Source organism: Poecilia reticulata, linkage group LG21 (assembly GCF_000633615.1).
Source record: "Poecilia reticulata strain Guanapo linkage group LG21, Guppy_female_1.0+MT, whole genome shotgun sequence".
Classification (NCBI taxonomy): Eukaryota; Metazoa; Chordata; class Actinopteri; order Cyprinodontiformes; family Poeciliidae; genus Poecilia; species Poecilia reticulata.
The window spans coordinates 21,588,703-21,611,043 of record NC_024351.1 but is presented as its reverse complement, the minus strand read 5'-3'; the positions used below and the strand labels follow the sequence as shown (position 1 = coordinate 21,611,043).

General features: G+C 37.1%; 1 protein-coding gene across 1 annotated transcript; it reads left to right on the top strand.

The window, feature by feature from the left end:
* Positions 1-7,736: 7,736 nt before the first annotated feature.
* LOC103457963 (adhesion G-protein coupled receptor F1-like) lies at positions 7,737-13,889 on the top strand. Its single transcript, XM_017302129.1, has 5 exons — positions 7,737-8,789; positions 8,879-8,920; positions 9,055-9,102; positions 9,194-9,254; positions 13,786-13,889. The coding sequence occupies exons 1-5, from the start codon at positions 7,737-7,739 to the stop codon at positions 13,887-13,889; spliced, it is 1,308 nt and encodes a 435-aa protein (XP_017157618.1).
* The last annotated feature ends 8,452 nt before the right edge of the window (positions 13,890-22,341 follow it).

Below are 22,341 nucleotides of genomic sequence, written 5' to 3'. Positions count from 1 at the left end.
GGGAGAAGAGTAAACAACACCTGTAACACCAGTGTCCCAGTTCCTCCTGCACCACAACATGATGCTGCAGCCCCTCACAGTTGGGATACCACTCAAGAAGACAGGTTCTGTGTCCCAGAACCTGTCTTCTGGTTCTGGGACCCAGAACCTGTCTTCTTGAGTGGTATGATGATTGGACATTCCCATCATGTATATATTTGGGTGTAATTGTTTGAACAGATTAATGCTGCACCTTTAAGCATCTGGAAATTGTTCCCAAGGATCATTCAACTCTCCACAATCAATTCTGCTTTTGATATCTTGGCTGATTTCTTTTGATTTTCCCTTGGTGCCAAACCAGAGAGATGTTTTCTGGTGCTGTGGCCTTAAAATGCATCCATGGCTGTGTCTCTAATCAACGCACTTAGGTCAGGTAACATATCAGAAGTCTCCCATGACACAATTGAAGCAACATCTAGACTCCACCTGGATGTTGAACATTGGGGGCAAACAGATGATGACCTTAAGCGCACAGGTAGAGTGGTTACCAAGTGTCCTAAGAACAAGAGTCGATGATTTGGTGTGAAATAAATCTGTTCAGCTCTATACTGAACTCATGCACAGTTTTGTCTTGTTTCTAAAAGTAACTGAGCCTCTTAACGTTCATGCAGTTTGACTCGCCTGAAGTTAACCTGTTAATGTGAAAAGTGTTTCTCATCAACAAGCTTCATGAACTCTCCTCTTACCTCTCACACACAGACGCTGCGGACATCAATGTGGGCATTGTCTTGTTCATCCCAACCTCTAGTGTTTCGTTAAGTATATTCAGCTCATTCAGAAGTACTCTGCAAAACATCTCCTTCCCATTAGCCCTCTCTCAGTCTGTGGGAGTGAAAGAGATGTCCTTCACCACAGGTAAGTAACAGTGTAACTTAGGCGGTTTACCTTGTGAATCAGATTAAATGAGAATTAAAAAACCGTCTGTCTTTTTTGAAACAGCCTGTGATCCAAACTCTGCTAATGGGCTCCAGTGTCAGTGTGAGAGCGGCTTTGCTTGGCCATGTGAYACGTGTAACAACAACACCAACTCATGCAACAATCAGACCTGTACATGTTTATATGGACTTCCTCCCAATGACGAGTTCTGTCAGCCTGTAACAAGTAAGAATAATGTTTTGTTTTTTTGTCTTTTTTATATATAAATGTTGTTAGTGTTAATCAAATAGACATCTGTCCAAGATCAATAGTTGCGTTCGATTGACCATATTTGCGCAAATTGGAATTGTGAAAATAAATTAGCTTAATGAAAACACAGCAATTTTGAAAAAAACACACAAAAAAAACATTTTTTTATGAAAAGGTTTTGCATTAGGATGAGTGAGTTTTTCAGTCATGTTGAAATTTGTGTATTTTGTAAAACTGCAATGGAAACACTTTTTCACATCATGAGTCACTGATCAACAGCGGAATGTTTCTACTGGTGGAAAAGACGAAGAAGACGACAGGAAGTGACAGGAGGATGACATTATCAGAATATCAACAAAGTTTAGCAAACATTCGGAATGGAATCTCAGCTACATTGACCTTGCTTGTTTAAATGCAAATATGTATGTCAGACTCTAGTCCTAATGATCCTACATCTGTTGCTTTCATTTAGTTTTGTTTCTTCTCTAACTCCACAGATGCCTCTAAGTGCAATTCAACTCCTCCACCTCCCACAGGTACGAAAAACATGAAGATCTGAGTTGTAGCTCAACAGATGAACAGAGCTTAGAGTTTGTTTCAGCAAACAGGTTCATCTTCTAGTTGCATCAGTAAAAACCTGCAGATTTTCATAAATTCTGATGTTTCATGTGCAGATTATGTCATAAAAACATATTTTACATAACAAACTTTTATTTTGTCACTTTAAAGCTCCAAGTTTAGTGTGTTTTCTTTGGATTGTATGTGATAATGTGATAGATCTAAGTAAATTTGTATGTGGATGTAAAATGAAAAAAAAAAAACGTAATTGTGAACAGGTGACAATCTGGAGAATTTGGATGTCTGAAGTTGCACAGCAGAAACAATAATTCAGCTTTTCAGTTTTCACACTATGTGTGAAAGATATTGTATTTTATTGATTTATCATTGAAATATTTCTGCTCTCAAATCCTTAAAAACAATTAATTCCTTCGGTTAGCTTTTAAAATGTATTGTTTTTTTTTTTTACTTAATGTTCTTTGATTTTTTTTTCACAGTGACATCAACACCACCAATAAATTATTCAACTCCAGAGAATAAAGTTACAAACACAACATTGTCAAAAGAAGTGCAAACTGCTGAAGCCATGGAAACAGCAACAACTCAAATAATACAAGATAGAAAACTGGCCACTGGTGTAACACCAGATATGCTAGTGATGAATGAAACCACATCAGAAAGAGCAAAAGACACAACAGTTGGAGATGTTAGCAAGTTATTAATAGTACCAAACACAACATCAAATGTAACCACGCTAGAACCAAGTCAAGACACAATAGTTGCTTTTAGTAAAAAACATCTTCACACAACAATGACAAATGTAACCACAACACAAATAGCAGTTGAGGCAACTTCAAGTGCAGCTACAGCAGAGACACTGGGAAACACAGAAACAGATGAATATTCTACAGGAAGAACTCTAAATATGGGATTACTAGATACAAACACACCAGGAACGGTGACAAACGTAACCACAGCAAAAATCACCGTTGAGACAACAGTGGTAGATGCAGTTACACCAGAAACAGTAACGCATGCAACCAGACAGGGAATAACCCTAAACACAACAACGCCAAATGAAACTTCAACAGACATAATACCTGACATAACGACAGGTGTAACCACAACACAAGTAGTGGAGACAACGTCAAATGCATCTGTACCAGACACAATGGTAAACAAAACAGTAGCACATGCAACCTCACCAGAAACAACCCCAACCACGACAGACACAGACACATATTCAACAGAAACAGTAATGACAACAAGATCAATAGATGCAACCTCACCAGGAATGGGCCTGAGCAAAAGAGTGACAAATGAAACCACAAGAAATACAGGTAGTGATACAACAGTGACACATGCAGTTACACCAGAAATAATGCCAAGTTCAGCTGTAACACATGCAACTGCACTGGGAACAACTCTAAACACAACAATGTCGAATGCAAATGCAAATGCAACTTCACCAGAAACAACCCCAACCATGACAGACACACACACATATTCATCAGAAACAACACTGAATACTAGACTAACAGATGCAGCCTCATCAGGAATGGACCTGAGCACAAGAGTGACAAATAAAACCACAATAGACCAAAGTCAAAACACATCACAGGGACTAACCCTAAACGCAACAATGTCAAATGCAACTTCACAACAAATACGTAAGTCAATACTGACCAATGTAACCACAACACCAATAGCAGTTAATAATACAGTGGTAGATATAGTTACATCAGATAGTACACTAACGTCAACAGTAACACATGCAACCAGACAGGAAATAATACCTGACACCACAATGGCAAAAGCAACCACAAAAAAAACAGTAGTTGAGACAACTTCAAATGCACCTAAATCAGAAATAATGACATCAATACGTGCATTTTCATTAGGACCCATGATAAATACCAAATTAGCAGTTTCAACCTCAGCAGGAATGGTAAACACAGCGCTAATACAGGTTAATGGAACCTTCACAATTAACATGGATTTTGATGACTCATACAATGATCTATCCAGTAAAGTTTATCAAGATGTCTGTGGTGCGGTAAGTATTAATTTATATCCATCTTTATTGTTGTAACCCTACTGAAGAATTTCTAGATAAAGACAGACATTTTTATTTGTGACTTTCTTTTTGTCTTAAACAGGCTAAAAACAACTGTCAGGAGTTTGTGTCAAAAACATGTACAGTCCAGAGTTTGACCTTCAGGTTTGTGTGTTTTTATATACATTTGAAATATGCATGTTTGGACACATGTGTACACATACATATGCACATAATATTGCACAAACTTAACAGTTTTGAAATTTGTCAAAACTTTCCAAATAAAGCCATTCAGAGTGGTCATCTGTGGAAACAATATTTCATGTATATAAAGTACTATATAAGTTGAAATATAAGATATAGTAACATTTCCAGATATGCCATTAGTTTCATACCAAACACATGTAGGCTAAATATTGTCATTCAGAGCATTTCACAATTTACATATAAATCATTAGTAAGACAAGTTCACAGGCTTGTGAAACGGTTTGTCAAACGTAGGAGCAGAAAGGACGGATTTGAACGGTGCACCTCCGCAGCTTTTCAAATGTGTACTCACATTGATCTGTTGATCATTGGTTGATTTATTACCAAAAATGTTGATTATAAACTATGTGTGAATCGAATTTGAAATTTCTTCAAGTAAAAAGGATACAGCAAGAATCCAAGCAGTTAGCTTTCCTTCTAGCATACAAGAGCATTTTTCAGGGATTATACAAAATTAACATTGTAGTTTTTTATTTTAAAAGCAATAGCCCCCATTCATTTTTGGAGGATATAAATATTAATATTGAATGTTTATCCTAATTGTTTCTAACATCTCTGTTGTTTGAAGGAGTGGAAGTACCATCGCTTACTACACCCTCACTGCCTCTTCAGGTGATGTTTCACAAGTTAAATTAGCAAAAGAGGAAATGTTAAAGCGCCTGGCAGAATCATACCCAGTGGAATTTGTTGGTAAGTAAACTGGAGAATGTCTTCTTCTGTAGTCTTCTAATAAATTACCTGCATGTAATGAGGATCGTCTAATTATTTTCTAATATTTTGCTTATGTAAAGACGAAGAAGTTAACACCACGACTGTATTTGCTGGGGAAGAAATGACAGTAACCTGTGGCCCTCCTCCTGAAGAACTCAGTTTTGGTTTGGTCAAAAGCGTAGAGTGGACACACATGGGTACAGTCATTAAGGAAGGGATTTCTTTGGAGAATGAACAGTCAGTCCTAAAACTGCCTTCTTTTTTTCCACTGAATGATGGTAAGAATGTTTTTGAATCATTGACACTATTGATTTTCCCATCTTTAAGATGCAAAGATGCTAAGATATTTTCTTATTTTCAACATAACACTGCAAAAAATGCTGATATGTAATGTTTTGCAAGATTTTTAACAGGTTGCAGGATAACAGAAATATATTTGTTGAATAATCTGTTCAGATATATTTTAAGTTATACATATTTAATGTTTCGTAGTCACACATTAAGACTCTGCACATTGCAAAGTGTACATGTGGAGTTAACATAAAGAGACAGAGAACCAACAGAAGAGCTTGGAGTTTATTTAAACTTGATTGAGAAATGAGGAAGATCAGGGGGGAAAGTGTTGAGTGTAGAACCTAGAAACTGGAAGATAGAAATTTGTTCTGATGAAGGATATCAGACAACATCTCATCACTTGAGATCACCTCAACTGAACTCAGACCTGGGTTTGTAAGCAGACCAGTTTTGTTTTTTTTATTCATTACACATTCACATCTCCCCAAACGAACCCGACTTTGTCAAACAAACTAGAGTTTGATTGAAGCCGACTAAGCAGGGCGGTGTGAATGAACCCTTAAACCCACAAACACTTTCAGGCAGTCTGGGTTATCCCAATGGAGAAACTCTCAAACACAAACTCAGTTTTGTGCTGTCTGCAGTCCAGTGCATCAACTAATGTTTACGGTACCGACTTCCACAAGCACATGCAGTCTGTATCTAAATGAAGGGATAAGTGGATTCACATATTGCCGTGCTGTATTCTGTATGAAGTAATTTAATGTTTGTTGTGTTACTCTGCCACCATAATATCTTGATCACAATGTTAACAGTGAACTGTTTTGTTGGGGGTTTTTTCCACCAGGGATTTACGTCTGTAAATTAAAACGGGGAGATAATTCAACTTTCAAACAGAGCATAAATGCCAAAGCCATTCCGATCCCTCAAATCATCGTGAATCCAGTTAACATGTCAGTGGAATATGGCACACAACACTCTGTGTCACTGAACTGCTCTGTCAACAATGGCTACACGGTTACATTTCTGAACACAGGTAAAATCAAAGAAGGAAAAAAACCTAGCTGACTGTCACAATGATGTGATGATATACACAAAGAAACCATCCTCTAATTGAAACTACAGCAGTGTATACACATGTTAAATACATTGACTTGCTGTATTTTCTAACAAAAGATTAGATTTCACTTTAAAAATTAAAGTGAAATCTTGCATCAGTTTCATTCATCCTTACATGTTGATCTACTTTCTTTGGTCTGCCACAAATCGCACTAAACATTGGAGTTTGTGGTTTATTGTGTGACACAATGAGAAACTTAGATTGGCGTCAATACTTTTTCAAGGCCTGCGCTGTAAAAGTTTCTTTAATGAACATCCCCTTTTGCCCTTCAGTAGCATCTAATGTAATGTTGATAACTTTGTGCTTCAGATGTCAAGGAAGCATCTCATGTCACTCATACGTATACAGTGGAAAATTGTTCAATTACAAAGATCTTCACCTGCGCATCAAAAAACTCATCAAAATTTGCCAAGAATATCACACTGATGTTATATCCATCAAATGGTGAGTTTTAATCGAGGCCAAATAACATTCAAATACATGGAGAAAAATATGTCATCATTTTTCAAATGGCAATCTTAACCACAACTAAGTATTTTTCTTTCTCCAAAGATATTATATGTAGAAATGCCAAGTTTGGTAACGGACCGACAGGTTTTGTGGCTAAGTTGGGCTGCAATGAGGGGAAGGTGGGAGAAATAACGGCAGTTTGTCAGTCGGACCATGAATATGGACAGATCCAAGACAACTGTGTTTTAGAAGTTGTGAAGAACCTGCTGGATCAGTCTGAGGTGATCATCATCTTGTTCTCTGGACTTTTCTCACTCTCAATCATTGTATTGAAAAAAAATGTTTCTCTGCTAAACTACATGATACTTAATGAACCTTAATCCAATAATTTTACAAAATGCTGTTGAGAATTTTTTATTTCTTTTGTATATATTTTAGCTTGGACTTGTTTAGTTTATATTTAGCACAAAATAATATACCAAAATTTTAATATCTTTTCAGATCATATTAAAAATATATCTTTTTAAAAAGACACATTTTTTACATATGTTACAGGTTTTGGATGAACTCACTCTTCCACTGTTCTTAGAGCAACTCAGCAATGTGACTGTCCACTTCACTGATGAAATAACTGACTCTCCAGCCGACATTGATGCCATCGTGAGAATCCTTAGTAATGTAGCAAACTTATCATCATCATTAGGAATTAAAATAGAGCAAGATTCAATGACGGTGGGTAAATGTCAGGTTTGTTTTTAAGAGAAATATACATTTCAGATTTAATATATTGATTTTCTGTCATTCCAGAACATCCTGGAAACTGCAGGCACTCTCACTATTGGCAAGGCAAAGACATCGTGGGAATCCCTCAACATCAATACAAGAAACACTGGTGAAACAAAATTAAAAAGTGCCAGCTCTTCACTACTGTACTCCATTGAAAGAATCACATCCCATCTTGTTAACAAGTCCTTCAGCATTGAAACACCCCATATTTGTTTGAACAAATCTACATTCGTGAACACCTTCAGTGGCGACTTAAACTCCTCTGTGAAAATAGACATACCTGACACTGGTGGACGAAGTCACTCGATAACTACAATAATATTTTATTTCATGGATAATGTGCTTCCTGCAAGGGATAAAAGCAATTCATCATCCAAAGTTATCAATGGAAAGGTTGCACTTGTTCGGCCCGAAAACAAAATCACAAATATTTCTTTAGCATTTGATGTTCTACACGATAAGTTGAGAGATCCTGAATGTGTTTTCTGGGATTTCAGCCTGTTTGGTGGTCTTGGAGGATGGAATGATGATGGCTGCATGCTAGTATTTAATGAAAACGAAGTGATCAGCTGCCACTGCAACCACACCACCACGTTTTCTATTCTCATGTCACCCAACAGTCCTGATAATTTTATATTAGCTTACATAACATACAATGGAGTTGCGTATTCCATTGTTTCCTTGATTATATGTCTCATCATTGAAGGCATAATTTGGAAATCAATTGGGGACAACATGACATCGTACTTGCGTCACGTCTCCATCGTCAACATCGCTCTGTCCCTACTGATTGCAGACATTTGGTTCATTGTTGGAGCGGCCATTTCAGACGCTGACCAGAAGAACCCTCCGGCCTGCACAGCCGCGACCTTCTTCATCCACTTTTTCTACCTGGCTCTGTTCTTCTGGATGTTAGCGTCGGCTCTGCTGCTGCTCTACCGGACTCTCAGTGTCTTTGATGGAGGTCTGTCTACAAGAGCCATGCTGATTATTGGATTCTCTTTGGGATATGGAGCGCCACTGATCATTGCAACAATAACAATAGCAGTTACTGCTCCCTCAAATAACTACACCAGAGAAAATAATGTTTGCTGGCTTGCTTGGGATACGCATAAAACGTTACTGGCGTTTGTGATCCCTGCCCTTACAATAGTGGCTATAAACTTCATAATCCTGACTCTGGTGATATCCAAAATGTTGAGAAGAAGAGTCGGACTGATTGGAGCCCAAGCAAGGGAGAGGCATGCCCTGTTGGTTATTATCAGGTGTTTGGCTGTACTAACACCAATTTTTGGTGTAACTTGGGCTTTGGGAATCGGAACTATGGTTTCCCCAGAAAACCTTGGACTCCATGTTGCATTTGCATTATTAAATTCACTTCAGGTAATAATAATTACAAAATTTTCAAACTTTGATTTCTCAACAATACCATTCTGATGTATTGAAACTGCCTTATTTATGTGTTTCTAAAGGGTCTCTGCATTCTATTGTTTGGAACACTGTTGGACAAAAAGGTTAGTGTCTCTTGGATGTCAGACTTGTTGTAACCAAAAATACTATGCGTAAGTTATTGCACTCGAATAAGATGTAATGTTTCCATTGCATTAAACATTTCATGCAGTGTACTAACTTATGACTAACATTTTAGGTAACATCAGAGATAGCAAAGAAATTCTTCTTCCAGAGTAGGACAAAGGTAAGAATAGTTTTGTCAATCAACTTTTATTTCTTTTATTGTTTGTACTTCATGTGTTGTCCTCTAATTTTTCTTCTTGTCCTGGTTTCAGACCACCAGTCCAGCATCCTTTTCCACTCTGGGAAAGTTGTTCTGGAAGTTAAGATCCACAGGTACGTGAGTCTGAAAAGCTTCTTCACTGCTGCTACTCACATGTAGACCTTTTTACAAAGACACCAGCTCCAGTGAAATGCCCTTTTGGTCAAATGTCTATAGAAAACCGTTTTGAGGCCCATCCATTCTTCCTTGATAATCTTAAGATAGGCATGTCAACATCTGCACTACAACATTAAATATACCTCTACACCTAACTTGTAGGGTGCATTCCAATTGAGAAAAGTGAAGAACAGGGAAATGTCCTCTTTCCACAATGGCCTCTCTTTGTTGGTGAAAAATGTTACAATGGTCCTCTCTGTGTTCTTGTAGATAGATACTACATAAACACACAGGTTTGTATTTGTAGCCATAGAAAAACAGCATATGTCCTGAATGTATACTCAGTAACATTCAGGACATATGCTGTTTTCCATTTTGCCCTCTGGGTGGCACTACAGGAGCAAAACAAACACAAACAAAAAAACAAAACAAACAGACTTACCAGTTTGTTTTTGTGGAACATTAGAACATTTAACAATGATGTAAGAACATCAGACATCTTAATTCATACTTTGTAACTTTAAAAAGCACTTATGTCTGTTTGTTTGCACTGTACTTGAAGTAACTTATGTATTGTCTTCAATCAGCATTCAGATGTCTCTGTTTGATGTTACAGGTCTCCGTCAGTAATTGTTTTTTTCTCCTCTCTCACTTCACCATATTGATTTTGCAAAAATTTTTTTAAATAAACATTTTGTTGTTACAGTTTCCCAGAAAGGCTATCATTGGTCTTCTGAAGGATCCTGTGATTGATCCTCCATCAACTGGTTTTTGCTGATGATGCCTCCCAATTTGGAAAGTTGACCGTCTGAGCAAAACAGCTTCAAAGTCCCAGTGATGGAAGAAGTAGTTTGATTTTTGATGTGTTGTTAAAACGTTAAGCTTGATGTATTTTCTTGTTGTTGTTTAAGTTGAAGGTGACACTAAAATGGCAGAGCAGTGTTATATTTGCTTGTTTGTTACAATCTGCCAGAATCAATTGTTTCATGTTTGATAAATGCCAGAGTCCCTCAGCTTTTACAAAGTGGATTGAGAAGTGAATGTTACTGTTTTTACTATTTCTAAGTTTGCATTCTCTTACCTCAATATTATGGGAACCTGAACTGAAAGTCGGGTACTTAGTATTTATTATGTGCTTTCTTTTGTTTGTTTGTTTTTTTTTCTCTTTTTTTTTTTTTTATATTTTAGAAGTTCATGCAAATGCTACTTGATGCTTTGATGATATAGTTTGTTTAAGTAGTCTGGTATTACTTAGAGCATGTGAGCTTCGACCCATTAATTTCTAACTGATCATTGTTTTTCTTTTTACAAACTGTAACCATTTGATTTTACTCATAAAAACGTTTCATCCAAAACTACTGATCCTACTTTAGTAATCCAAATCTCTGCAAGAGCAATGACGTCTTTCTTGAAATAACCGTGTAACCTATTTTGAAACTTTTAATCTACAAGATATGTTTCCATAAAGTACTTCTTTTTATTTTCTACACTTACATAATCCTGTTCAGGATTTTTCAAAGGGAGTTTTATATGATGCCATTTTATAGCACAATCATGTTATCTTTAGTTATAAAAATGCTGTATATATCAAATATGGCTTAAAAGAAACACGATGACTTGAAATTGTGGCTGTTTCTTTAAGCTCCTCCTCTTTCTTACAGCCCCTTGTCATCACAACGTTCCTCCATTATGCTGTTTGCAACTGTTCTTGTCAATCAATCAATAAAATTGCTTGGCTTTGTACTTGTATAGTGCCTCATCAAGTCCAGAGGACCCCAAAGCGCTTCACAGTCATTCACCCATTCACACACACGCATACAGAAGTGGCAAACTACTGGATAGTAGCCACAGCTGGCCTGGGGGCAACCTGTTGGTCTCTCTGACCACCATCAATCAAGTTTATTTGCATAACACATTTCAGAAACACAGCAGTTCAAAGTACTTTACATAGTGAACACATAAGAACAAACATGAACATTATATAGTCAACAGTGGAGAAAACCAAAAACAGACATTATATTTTGTCAAGTGCCATCATCAACACACATCAAATGTGTTGGTTAATGTTTCATTTCTTAGGAGATTTGCATTGAGAAATAGTTTGTATAATTCCAAGGTCCCTCTTGAAAATGAGATCTAGATCTCAACGGGGTTTACCTGGTTAAATAAAGGACTTAATAAGATCAGCAGACACCAGCGCAGTTCCACCAGGTACACAGAAAATTCTGCAGAGTTAAATCAACACTATGGCAAGTCTATTTGGTTCTTGTCAGAACTGGTGTTAATTTAACTCTTTCAGAGTTATTTCAACAAGAAATTTAGCAATTTTAACACTTGAAATATCTAATCAAACTATTGTTGAAATAACTCTGTAAGAGTTAAATTAATGTCAGTTCTTAAAAGGACCAAATTGGCATAGTGTTAATTTAACTCAGCAGATTTTGTTATGTATTTGCTAATTGCTGCTGTCGCTAGTCTGAAGGAGCTCAGTGGGGGAGATGTTCTGGGCTGGAAGTCACAGCTCCAAGGAGCTTTGGGTTACCAGACTCCTGGTCATTATGTAATGAGCAGGCGTTTAGGCACCCTGAATGGATGCAATAGGAGATTCTAGAATTCCTCAAACATGCAAGAAAAAATCAAAACGTACTCCAGGTATGATTTTGATGAGGGAATAATATCACAACATGAGATAAGACTCAGAACACTCGATTATACATCGTGCCTTACTCCTCACCACCAGCCCTCCTTTAAAGCTCTGCTAGTTTTTCCAGAAAAGTCAATTAACCATCTCTCCTCGTCCAGACCTAAGAGTCCACTTTCTCTTAAGAGACACTAGTTTATATTTGCACCAAAGTCTTAACCAAACCTCTAAAGAAATTGTCTAAAAGAAAAAAATAGCTATAGTTTATGCAGCTATTGTAAACTTTACATATATTCGTGTGTCTCTTGCTCCCCTGAAAGTCAGAATGCTAAAATCTGGCTCAAACAAGCATTAGAGAGAGACATGAAAACAAAGGTCTCTCTGAAATCGTCTTAAGGAAGTTCATGTTTACTAGATGGAACCAGTTTACATAAAGTTGCTCTTCAGGTACAAAACTACCTGAGAGCTTTTTCTGGTTCTGATTGTTCTGATGCATTGTAACTTTGGTGGACAGATGCTGTGCAACATTCTTTATGTGGGTGGAGAATCTTTTTCTTTGTTTTGCCTAAATTTGTGTTAAGGGTTTTTGTGTTTGTATATTACAAGAACATAAATTGACTAGAAAATGGTGCAAATATGGATGCAAACTGAAATAAAATGTCACTAAATGTTATTTTTGGACACCAAAACTAATCAAGTTACCAACGTAGGTTTGGCACAGATTGTGCATTCATGCAAAATACTCCAGGAAGTTCACAAAAGGTGTTTTCCCTGTTTGGAAAACTTTTGGTCTTTGTCTTTAAAGAAGAGCTGCAAAATAAACATGCACTCAAGACACCAGCCTCTTTGGAAGCCAGGCTGCATGGAGAGGTAAAGTAATTTGATTCCTATCCTACAAAACTCTATTCTACTTTTATCCCTTAACGCCCAGTTTAGCAGAACTTTATATTCAAAAACTGATTTCCTTTAGCTTCTCAACTCCTAACATTAATTTCCTGCTTGTAGTACAAAAAGAAGAATTTTGTGCACTTACTGAATGCAAAATAAAATCACTCTACCGTATTTTCACTCTCAATTAGCAGACAGGGACGCACCAAATGTCAAGCACTTATCTATTTTTCTAAAATCGAAAAGGAAAATGTTTGAAATTCAAAGTTTCTGATGATGTGATATGCTGCTTAAATCACCAGTAAATTAAGAGTTTAGGGAACTCTTACTTTACTGTCTTACTGCTTTTGGTCAAATTGTTAGAAGCTTTATCTCAAACCATCTCTGATTGCAGGGACAGCTTTCATCTACAGACTGAGGTAAAAAGAAAAGGGAAAACAACAAAGTGATGAATGCTTGTTTGCTCAACAGGAATTTGTAATTATAGTGTGGGACATTTTATCTGTGTACTAAACTGTTAGATGGTTAATATTGTGATATATTTCTCAGCCATAACATTCATACCGTAATCTCAGGCCATACCACAATAATGAAGACAATATTGTCTCTTACTCTTGACTAGTTTGGTCGGACTCTACAATGAAACAAAAAGCTGTGTATTTTTGCTTAATGTACTTTATGTGTAGGGCTTTTTAGCGCTTAAAAAGTTACAGCGTTTTTGTTAACAAGTGACCTTATGCCTCAAATTCTTATTTATTAAAATGTTACTGACACCATCAGAGGCTGGCAGGAAACAACATTCAATCAAATAGGTGACAATCTTTAAGTCTTTGTCTTTCAACAGTTGGCGTCTAACTTTGTAACTATTTACTTACTACGTGGCTATCCCCATCGAGGCTATCAGAGGTAAAAATGGTGGGTCACCTCAGTGACCCCATACTGCCCCATTCCTTCCACAGGTCAAGGTGGCAGGGCAGTAAAAAGTCAGGGTTACGATTCTTATGCCAGACGGTCACCACCAAGCTACAGGGAAGCAGGACTGATGGAAAAAGAAACCTTTTGAAAGCTGAGCTTACAGTGCTGTCTGAGAGGAATGTTCTCAAACGGGATAAATAACCACATGCAAGTGTTTTGTTTCTTTTTTTTGGTGATGATTTCCTTGTAGCTTTTCCTAGAATCAGTTGTGTTGTCAAATATGAACAGTGTTCCACATATTAGATACAGCGAAATATGGTTTTTCAGTAATGGTGATGTTTAACTTTTCTGCAGTGAGGATGGCTTTACCAAAGGTGATCCGATTGGCTGTTGTTCTTTTGGTTATATGTTGCACTCTGGACCAGCCCGGATTCAGACACTCTGTGTCCGTCTTCTTTGAGGTCAGCATAAAAAAGAGTTATGCAACAAGTTGTAGTAGCACACCTGGAAAAATTAAAATATGGTACAAACCAATGATGTTTCTTTTTGATACCGTAAATAGTTAGATGTTGATACGTTTTGGACTGATCTGTGTGTTTTTACAGGAACTGACGGCTGTTAAAACAGCCAGCATTCATGTTAGAGAGAAAAGAGACAGTGAGTCACCCCAATGCACAGTGGCTGTTGCCTACGTATCGGTGTAAGTTTTGTGAAGAATGATGGGCTCGGATATGTTATGGTCTTTCTTTGTCTGTGTTCACTTTAGCTTTTACGAATGTCACTGATTACGAGTTTCAAGTTATTTTAAGCCTTTCTGAGCTGGAGATTCTTCAGACGATTCTCAACAACCTCAGTTTTCCCATAACCATCAACAGCACCAGTGAGATTTCCAACATTGACGCCACGACAGGTACAGTGTAGTTTAGCATTTCATATTTATGGATATTCATTCCTCTCTCAGAAATAACATTTACAATTTCCACTGTGTGCTGTTGTTTTTTTTCTCCCTCCCCTCCACAGTGTGTTCACGAAATACAAGTGGGTATCAGTGTGTGTGTGAGGAGAACTTTGCCTGGTCTTATAACAGCTGTATTACCTATGGAGTGTGTGACGCCATCGATGGTGACACATGTGGCTGCATTAACGAGCTTCCAGCTGATGGTCAGTTCTGCCAGCTGAACAGCAGCCAAACAGGTAGGTTTAGAAGCTCTTAGAAGCATATTATGTAAAATCGACTTTTTTTAGCTTTACATCATGATGTTATTTCCTCATCAAAAACATACCTGGAGTGTTGCTTTGATTCTTTCATGCATGTTTGGCAAATCCTTTAATCTCCATGGCAACCATTCAGCTGTGCAAAACGCCTGGGTGGACATAGCTCCGCTTTTGAGGACAAAGCTCCTCCTCGGAGCTGCAGTTTCCAAACCGAGTTTCTGCCTCACAGAACAGCCCTCAGCTCTCTCAGTTCCTTCAGACTAGCCAGTAGCAATTAGCAAACACCTGGTGAGCTCATCATACGAGCAACTTCTCAGAATAACGTTGGTAAAAACATTTTTAAACGGTTAATGGAGTAGCCATGTTGTGATGACTTCCTGAAGACAGGCTTTCAGAAAGAGGAGATTTTAAAGAGACAGAGACCTGATTTCAAGGCAACAAGGTAACATAATTACTTGATTGTGTTATAAAATAGCTCTATGTGTCTGGAAGATACACAGTCCTGCCCCTTTAAATGTGACCAAATTCTGTTTCTGTAGTTCATTTGTGTTTACTAAATGGCCGATTAATAAATGTGAAGTGAAAGACATTTTTTTCTTACTTGCATGAACTTTTACATTAGGATGACCAAAGCGATCTATCTACTTTGTAAGCTTCTGTGAGATGAAATGTAAAGTCTACAGCAACATCTCAGGACATCCAACCAGGAAGTCAAAGCTTTCCCATAAATGACTCTTGGCTCCAAATGAGCATTCCACCAAATTAGTTACAAGATGGTTAGAGGATAACGCAGTAGATATTTCAGAGTTGCTGGTTATCACAAAGTCTTGATTTCCATCCCATAAAAAATATGTGTGCAGAGCTGAAACTGTGCGAGTTCGGTCCACCTGACTCTTACATCAGCTCTGTTCTAATGTAGGTCAAAAAAATTTAAAGGATTCTTAAAATGTATAACCTCAGTCATTGTTTAAAGGTAGTTCCAACAAATATTAAGAAAGTGTATGTAGACTTCTGACTACTCTATAACATGTCATCCATTCTGGCATGTAGCAATTTGCATTTTCAACTAGCCTAAAGCTGGTTGAGCCCAGCTGAATGTGGGAGGATAAACTCATAGACAACAGATCATTTATCATTGATGACTTTGTGTTTTTATGATGTGTCATCCAACACACTGTGCTTTGATTTACATAAGCAGGAAACAGGAAGGAAAATGCTTCCATGCCTGTGTGGGCAAAAGAAAAAGAATGTGTTGCTCTCAAACACGTTGGACTTGTTTTCTTGAAACTGCAACGTTGTTAATTTGTCTGCAGTAAGAAGCAGCAGAGTTTATACAGGCCTTAGAGAAGGTCTCATTACTCTCATTTCCTCAACCCTGACAATGAATGAAGCAGACATGTTTATGCACAATGTTTTTATTTGAGCTGCAATAGGAAATTGTTTTACTTCAAATTTTGATAAGTGTGTCTGTCTCTACTAATAATGTTTGTAAAATTTTCAGTCACCACCCAAACACCATCCTCTACAACAGCTCAAGGTATGAATATAATGGATAATGTGTTTGTGTATTTTAAACTCTTTTTCCATTTGATAGTTTTCAAACTTTTTCTAACACTTGGATAAATATTGCGTTTTCTAAGTTCAGTCAGCATCGACTGAAGATAAACGTTACAGTATGTAACACAGTTGATCAGAACTAATAATTTTATTCATCTACAGTCCTTGATCAGTTAATGCAGTTTTACTGGGGAATTCAGTAATTTTACTCCAAAATTACATTTTCCAAGTGTGAAAATGCAAAAATAACAAAGAAAATGTTGAATTTTAAGTGTTAAATTCCAAGGCTTCCTAAGTACCAGTATCTTTAAATGTTTCATTTGCATTTCTGAGATTGGCTTTGGGATCAAACCTTCATACTGCTTCTTTTAGTGAACATGCTGGTGCACTGTTGTTTAGAAATTAAAGGGATTTAATGTTTCCTTGTATTAGTAATAGTAGCTTGCATGGTCAATGGAAATGTCAATTCCGACTGGTTTCCATTTGAACTGGAAAACATTAGTAGCTCTTTATGCTTTTTCTTGGTTTATTTTACTTTTATATATTTGTTTTTAATGGCAAATGATTCTCATCAGCATTTTCTCTGAGTTACACCAGAGATGAAATATCTTTGTTAAGACTGAATCACTCAAATTCCTGGTAGATTTAAAATTAAAAACATATTTTTCTTTTTCTTTTTTACTTTTACCAACATGTTTCTAACTGGAAGTAAGAAAACATTTTCAAGTCGTCATCCAACTTGAACATGACAGAGAACATAGATATGGATATCGATTCAGATGAATCAAAAATTTCATTTTTTTTCTTTTTTAGATTGGACATTTAAAAGTTTTGTTGTATTTTGACAGATGCTATCATTTTCATTCAAAGAAAAACGTTTCGGTTGAATTGAAATATTTTATTTTTCTATATTTACCAGCCTTATGAATAATCTTGGGCTTCACTGTCCTTACCGTGGCTCACATAGTGACGTGTATGCTGCTGTAAATCTTTGTGCTGTATGATTGTGTCTTCTTCCTTCACATCCACAGAGCTGGTGGACTTCGATGTGACCCTTGACCTCCAGATTCCGCTATTCGGTGTTCCAGACGACATACTTGAGTTGATCAGAAGCGTTCTGGGGAATGAAACCTTCCCTGCAACCATCTCACAGTCTTTGGAAGTGAAAGAGTTGCTACTAACCACAGGTAACACTTTTTCAACAATTAGTCTTAAGAGTGTGTGAGTGCAGTCCTCGCCAACTTCTTGATGTTTTTTGCTGATGAAATAATTCAGCATTTTGTTCACATGGATCGGAGAAAAATCTTAAAGTAGCAGAAAACTGGCAACTCGTTTGAACCTTTTTCTTAACCAGATGTTGCACAAATCAGTGGTTGAAGTGGGTAAAATTATAAATTAACCGTCAATAATCTGACCCCTTTATTCAGTAACGAGTAATCTAACACGTTATCATTTCCAATCCAGTAATCAGATTAAAGATACTTATTTGAAGCCTTTTTATTTTTTATCATTTTCCTTACAGCAAAGATATTTAGTTTCTTTCCTCTTGCGTCTCAGGGAGTGACGCCTGAACGATTCCCTGATGTTATCAGCGTGAGGGAAACTTACGCTGATAGTGTGAACTCAAACAATGGAGGGAGGAGAAAGGTGAACGTTTTCTAGCTGGAAATACAGGCGACATTTTGAGTTTGTCAGCTAAAGGAGACAATATCATATCAAGGTTTGCTGTACACTGTGCTGACCACCAACTTTTACCTACATAAAGAAAAGCATGAAATTTGACAAAACATTTGGAGTCGCAGCAAATGTACAGTCAAACTGACAGAACAATCTCAGCAGGTGTAGGAGACCTGAGATCTCCCACCGTCCAAAAGACAAAAGCTGGACTTTGATTCAAAACCAGGAAGTGAAGGAGAGTTGAAGAAGTTGGTCGGACCAAATGTTGCAGATGAAAATCTGCCCTTCCACACAGTACACTGTCCCTACTTTTATGTCATAGTAAGCAAGATTCCTCCTACTGTCAGTTCCTCTCAGAACATGTTTTTTTTTTTCTTTCCTGGTCAACGTAACTAATAAAGTTATTTGTGACTTAACTTAGTTACTTTTAAAATCAGGTAATCAGTAAAGTAACTAGGTTACTTTTTCAAGGCATAATCAGAAATCAAGTTTCTTTTTCAAAAGTAACGATACCATCACAGCCTATTTACATGGTCTGATGACTCCAAAGCACTTCACCAGACACCCACCAGCATATGGATGGTGATAAACTACCTTATAGCAGGTAAAGTGTATAAAGTGTCTTGTCCAACTGGGAGTTTGAACCGGTAGCCCCCATCTCCTGGGCTGCTGGCCCGCCTGCAATCCGTCATTTAATAGTTGTTCTACAATCACAAATTTAACAACACACTTACGTTATAAATGGTTTAGAAATGTTAAACATGCCATGTTAAAACAGTGATTGTAGGATAGTATTTCCTATGCGTTTTAAATCTATAACAATCACTTCTAATCAGAAGTAGCAGAGAGTGGTTCACTTAAATCTGTGATGCTAATAATAAACAATTCTATGACGCTGCTTGTCTAAAACACACAGCCTGCTCTCCAAACTCCTCTGACACACTGCTGTGTGATTGTGAGGATGGTTTTTCTTGGCCATGTGACAAATGCAACAGCAGCAACTCATGCAGCGACGTCAGCAGTCAAACCTGTACGTGCATATATGGACGTCCCTCTGACAACGAGTTCTGCCAGCCAATCACAAGTAAGTGAAATCTTGTTGAGTTGATATTTATGCAATTTGATTTGAACTGTGTAACTGTGTCTAGGTGATATGATTTTAATTATGACTTAGGGTTTTGTATTTTTTGGGAAATGAAACACAAAAATTTCATCTCCTGTTGTTCCACAGATAACTCCTTCTGCCCAGCTCCACCTCCAGGTATGTAAAGGATAAAGACATCAACAAAGTTTGCAGTCTGCTCCTGAAAACACTTTAAACAAACTCTGAAACAACGTGAAACAGGCTTGTTTGTTTTTAAGCGAACAGGATTTATATATGTTATGGAATATATTAGTGTTATGTCACATGAAAGGTAGAAAAAGGTCTGAAATGATTAGCATTTTAGCAACTATATGTAATTTTAAGCAATCTTACTTCAAACTGATAGCCTCTGCAAAAGTTTGCTTTGTAGAAAACAGTTGTTACACTGTTTATATTTTTACGTATGAAAGAATGTAAGGCCGATAATCTGCTTTTTTTTTTTTAATTAAAGTATTGACAACGATGACAACAGCCATGCCAAGTACAACAACACCATCTCCTCCAACAACTTCCGGTATGACCCTAAATATGCTACAAATCAAGTTCTGGGTGCGAGTTTAAGAAGATCGCTGTAGTTTAGTGGACGAAGCAGCAGACGTTATGAAGAAAAAATGAGAGAAAAGGATCAAAGTTATATGTTTACAGTTCTGAATGTGGTTTTCTGTGATCATATTTGTGTAAGTTCAAAAAGAAGTATAGATGTGTACAGAACAGTTAAGCACAAGTGTTTAAATGTCAGCAACTGATGTGGGAAAATTGAAGAAATAAGTGATGTTTTGTTCTTAAACTACCAGAGGAAAAAACATGAAGCAAGACATTTTAATTGATCTGAACTAATTCATGTCTTAAGCACTGTGCTTCAAAAAGTAGGTATAAAATTGCACTATATTGCCAAAAGTATTGGCTCACTTACACACAAGAACTTAAATGACCTCCCATACTTATTCCAAACGCTTTAATATGCCTGTAGCCCCTTATTGCGTCTAAAACAGCTCCAACTCTTGTTGAGTGGCTGATTACAAGGATTAAGGATATATGTTCATTAGATTTTTAAAAAAACATTTTCCTAAAAAAAAAACAAATAAATAAACATCCTTAATTGTCTGTTTTTTCTGTAAAACAGACCTGTGTCAAAATCCCATTTGCACCAGCATGTATACTTGACACAATGCAGTCAGGCAAGTGTCATTCTCTCTACAGCTGCCAAACCCAGATTGTTTTATTGGATTCCGAGAAAATATGATTCACACCAGAAAGCATGTCTCTCAGCTCCAGAGTTCAGTGCCTTTAGTGCTCCACTGCACCTGATGCCTGGCATTGCAAAGAAGGTTTGGTCATTGACGTCCATGATGCTCAGTATGCACGTTTCTGGATCGACTCTGAAAGCCAGGTTTGCTGCAAGTGACAATGCAGGAAATTGGCAACCTATGTGCACAATGCTGCCCTCTACTGATGCAAGTCTGCGATTATACACAGCCTGTCACTTTGTGATGGAGTTTCGTTCATTTCTCTTTGAAGTAATGCCACTAAGACCATATTGGAGTTCACCATGTAAGTCTGCTTGCCCAGGTCTTGGGTTTTATACACCGTGGCCAAGAAAGTGGTTTGAACACCGAATTTAATATTTTGAAGCAATGACTCAAAAGAAAAATATGGAGGAAAAGAAAGTCAGAAAATTTTGACATGAACAGGTTGAAATATTTTTTATTTTATTTTACAGTAACATCAACCATTCTGACAACCACATCATCTCCTCCAACACCTTATGGTATGATACACTAAATGTTAGTCGGTAACAATTAATTTCTCTGACTTGGATCTTGAAATTCCCATTTTTGAATATATCAGGGAAAAAATACCAAAAAGGACACCTAGACAGATCAAATGTATAGCCATGGAGGAAGTGAGAACTCAGAATAAGCAAACCTTTCACCATGACAATTTAAGCAATTGTTTAAATCCTAAACAGACCTTTGAAACTGATTTGAGATGACTGTAAGATCTTTTTATAATTACAGAAACACCAATTGTCATCTCAACTACATCGTCTCCTTCAAAACCTTATGGTATGAAACAGATTGCAAGGTTTTTTCCAGGTCAAGTAAGAAGAAATGACGAGTGTTTACATTTTGCTCACATAATCCGACAATGTGCACACTAATATAATTACCCACATAAGACACTATACATTGCACCATAAAGAACTCTCTCTTTTGTCCCACCATTGAGTAAGATGTTCTATGGTAAAAAGTCTGTTGATTTTGACACAGACCGGGAGCTCTAGCAACTTTTTAGTAACATCTATACAAATAGTGATCAAGTATCTCTTATGCTAAAGGTGCTCTTATGCTAAGTGCTTAAAGGTTTCTCTGGATGACAGTTTGCTTGATTAAAAAAAATGATGATGAGTTGTCATCTGTTCACCTCAACAGAATTAAAGGACATTGACGTTGTTCTTGATTTGCACATCCCGTTCTCCAACGTTCCGCCCAATATCATTGATTTGATAAGAACAGATTTGGAAAATGAAGCATTTCCTGTGACAGTCTCAAAGTTTGTAGAAGTGATAGAATTAAACTTGACGACAGGTAAGAGAGTATGTTCAAGCCTAATTTGTAAAGTTAGCTTTACTGCTTCTGACAATGATGATTTTATCCTTTTAAATGTCACCAGCCTGCTCTCCAAACGCTACTGATGGACTGAGGTGTGAATGTGAGGATGGCTATGCTTGGCCGTGTGACATGTGCAATGGAAGCAATTCATGCAAAGATGTCAGCAGTCAAACTTGTACATGCAAATATGGACTTCTTTCCAATGAAGAGTTCTGTCAACCAAACACAAGTAAACTTGATCATTTTTGTTTAAGGCATTACTAAAACAAGGAGATTCTGCTTTTTTTTTTTAAATAGATGAAATTATATCATTTTTAACTGAAGCATTTATGTCTTTGCTTGCAGACATTGATTTGTGTCCCACAAGTTCTCCAGGTATGGAAACACATAGCTCT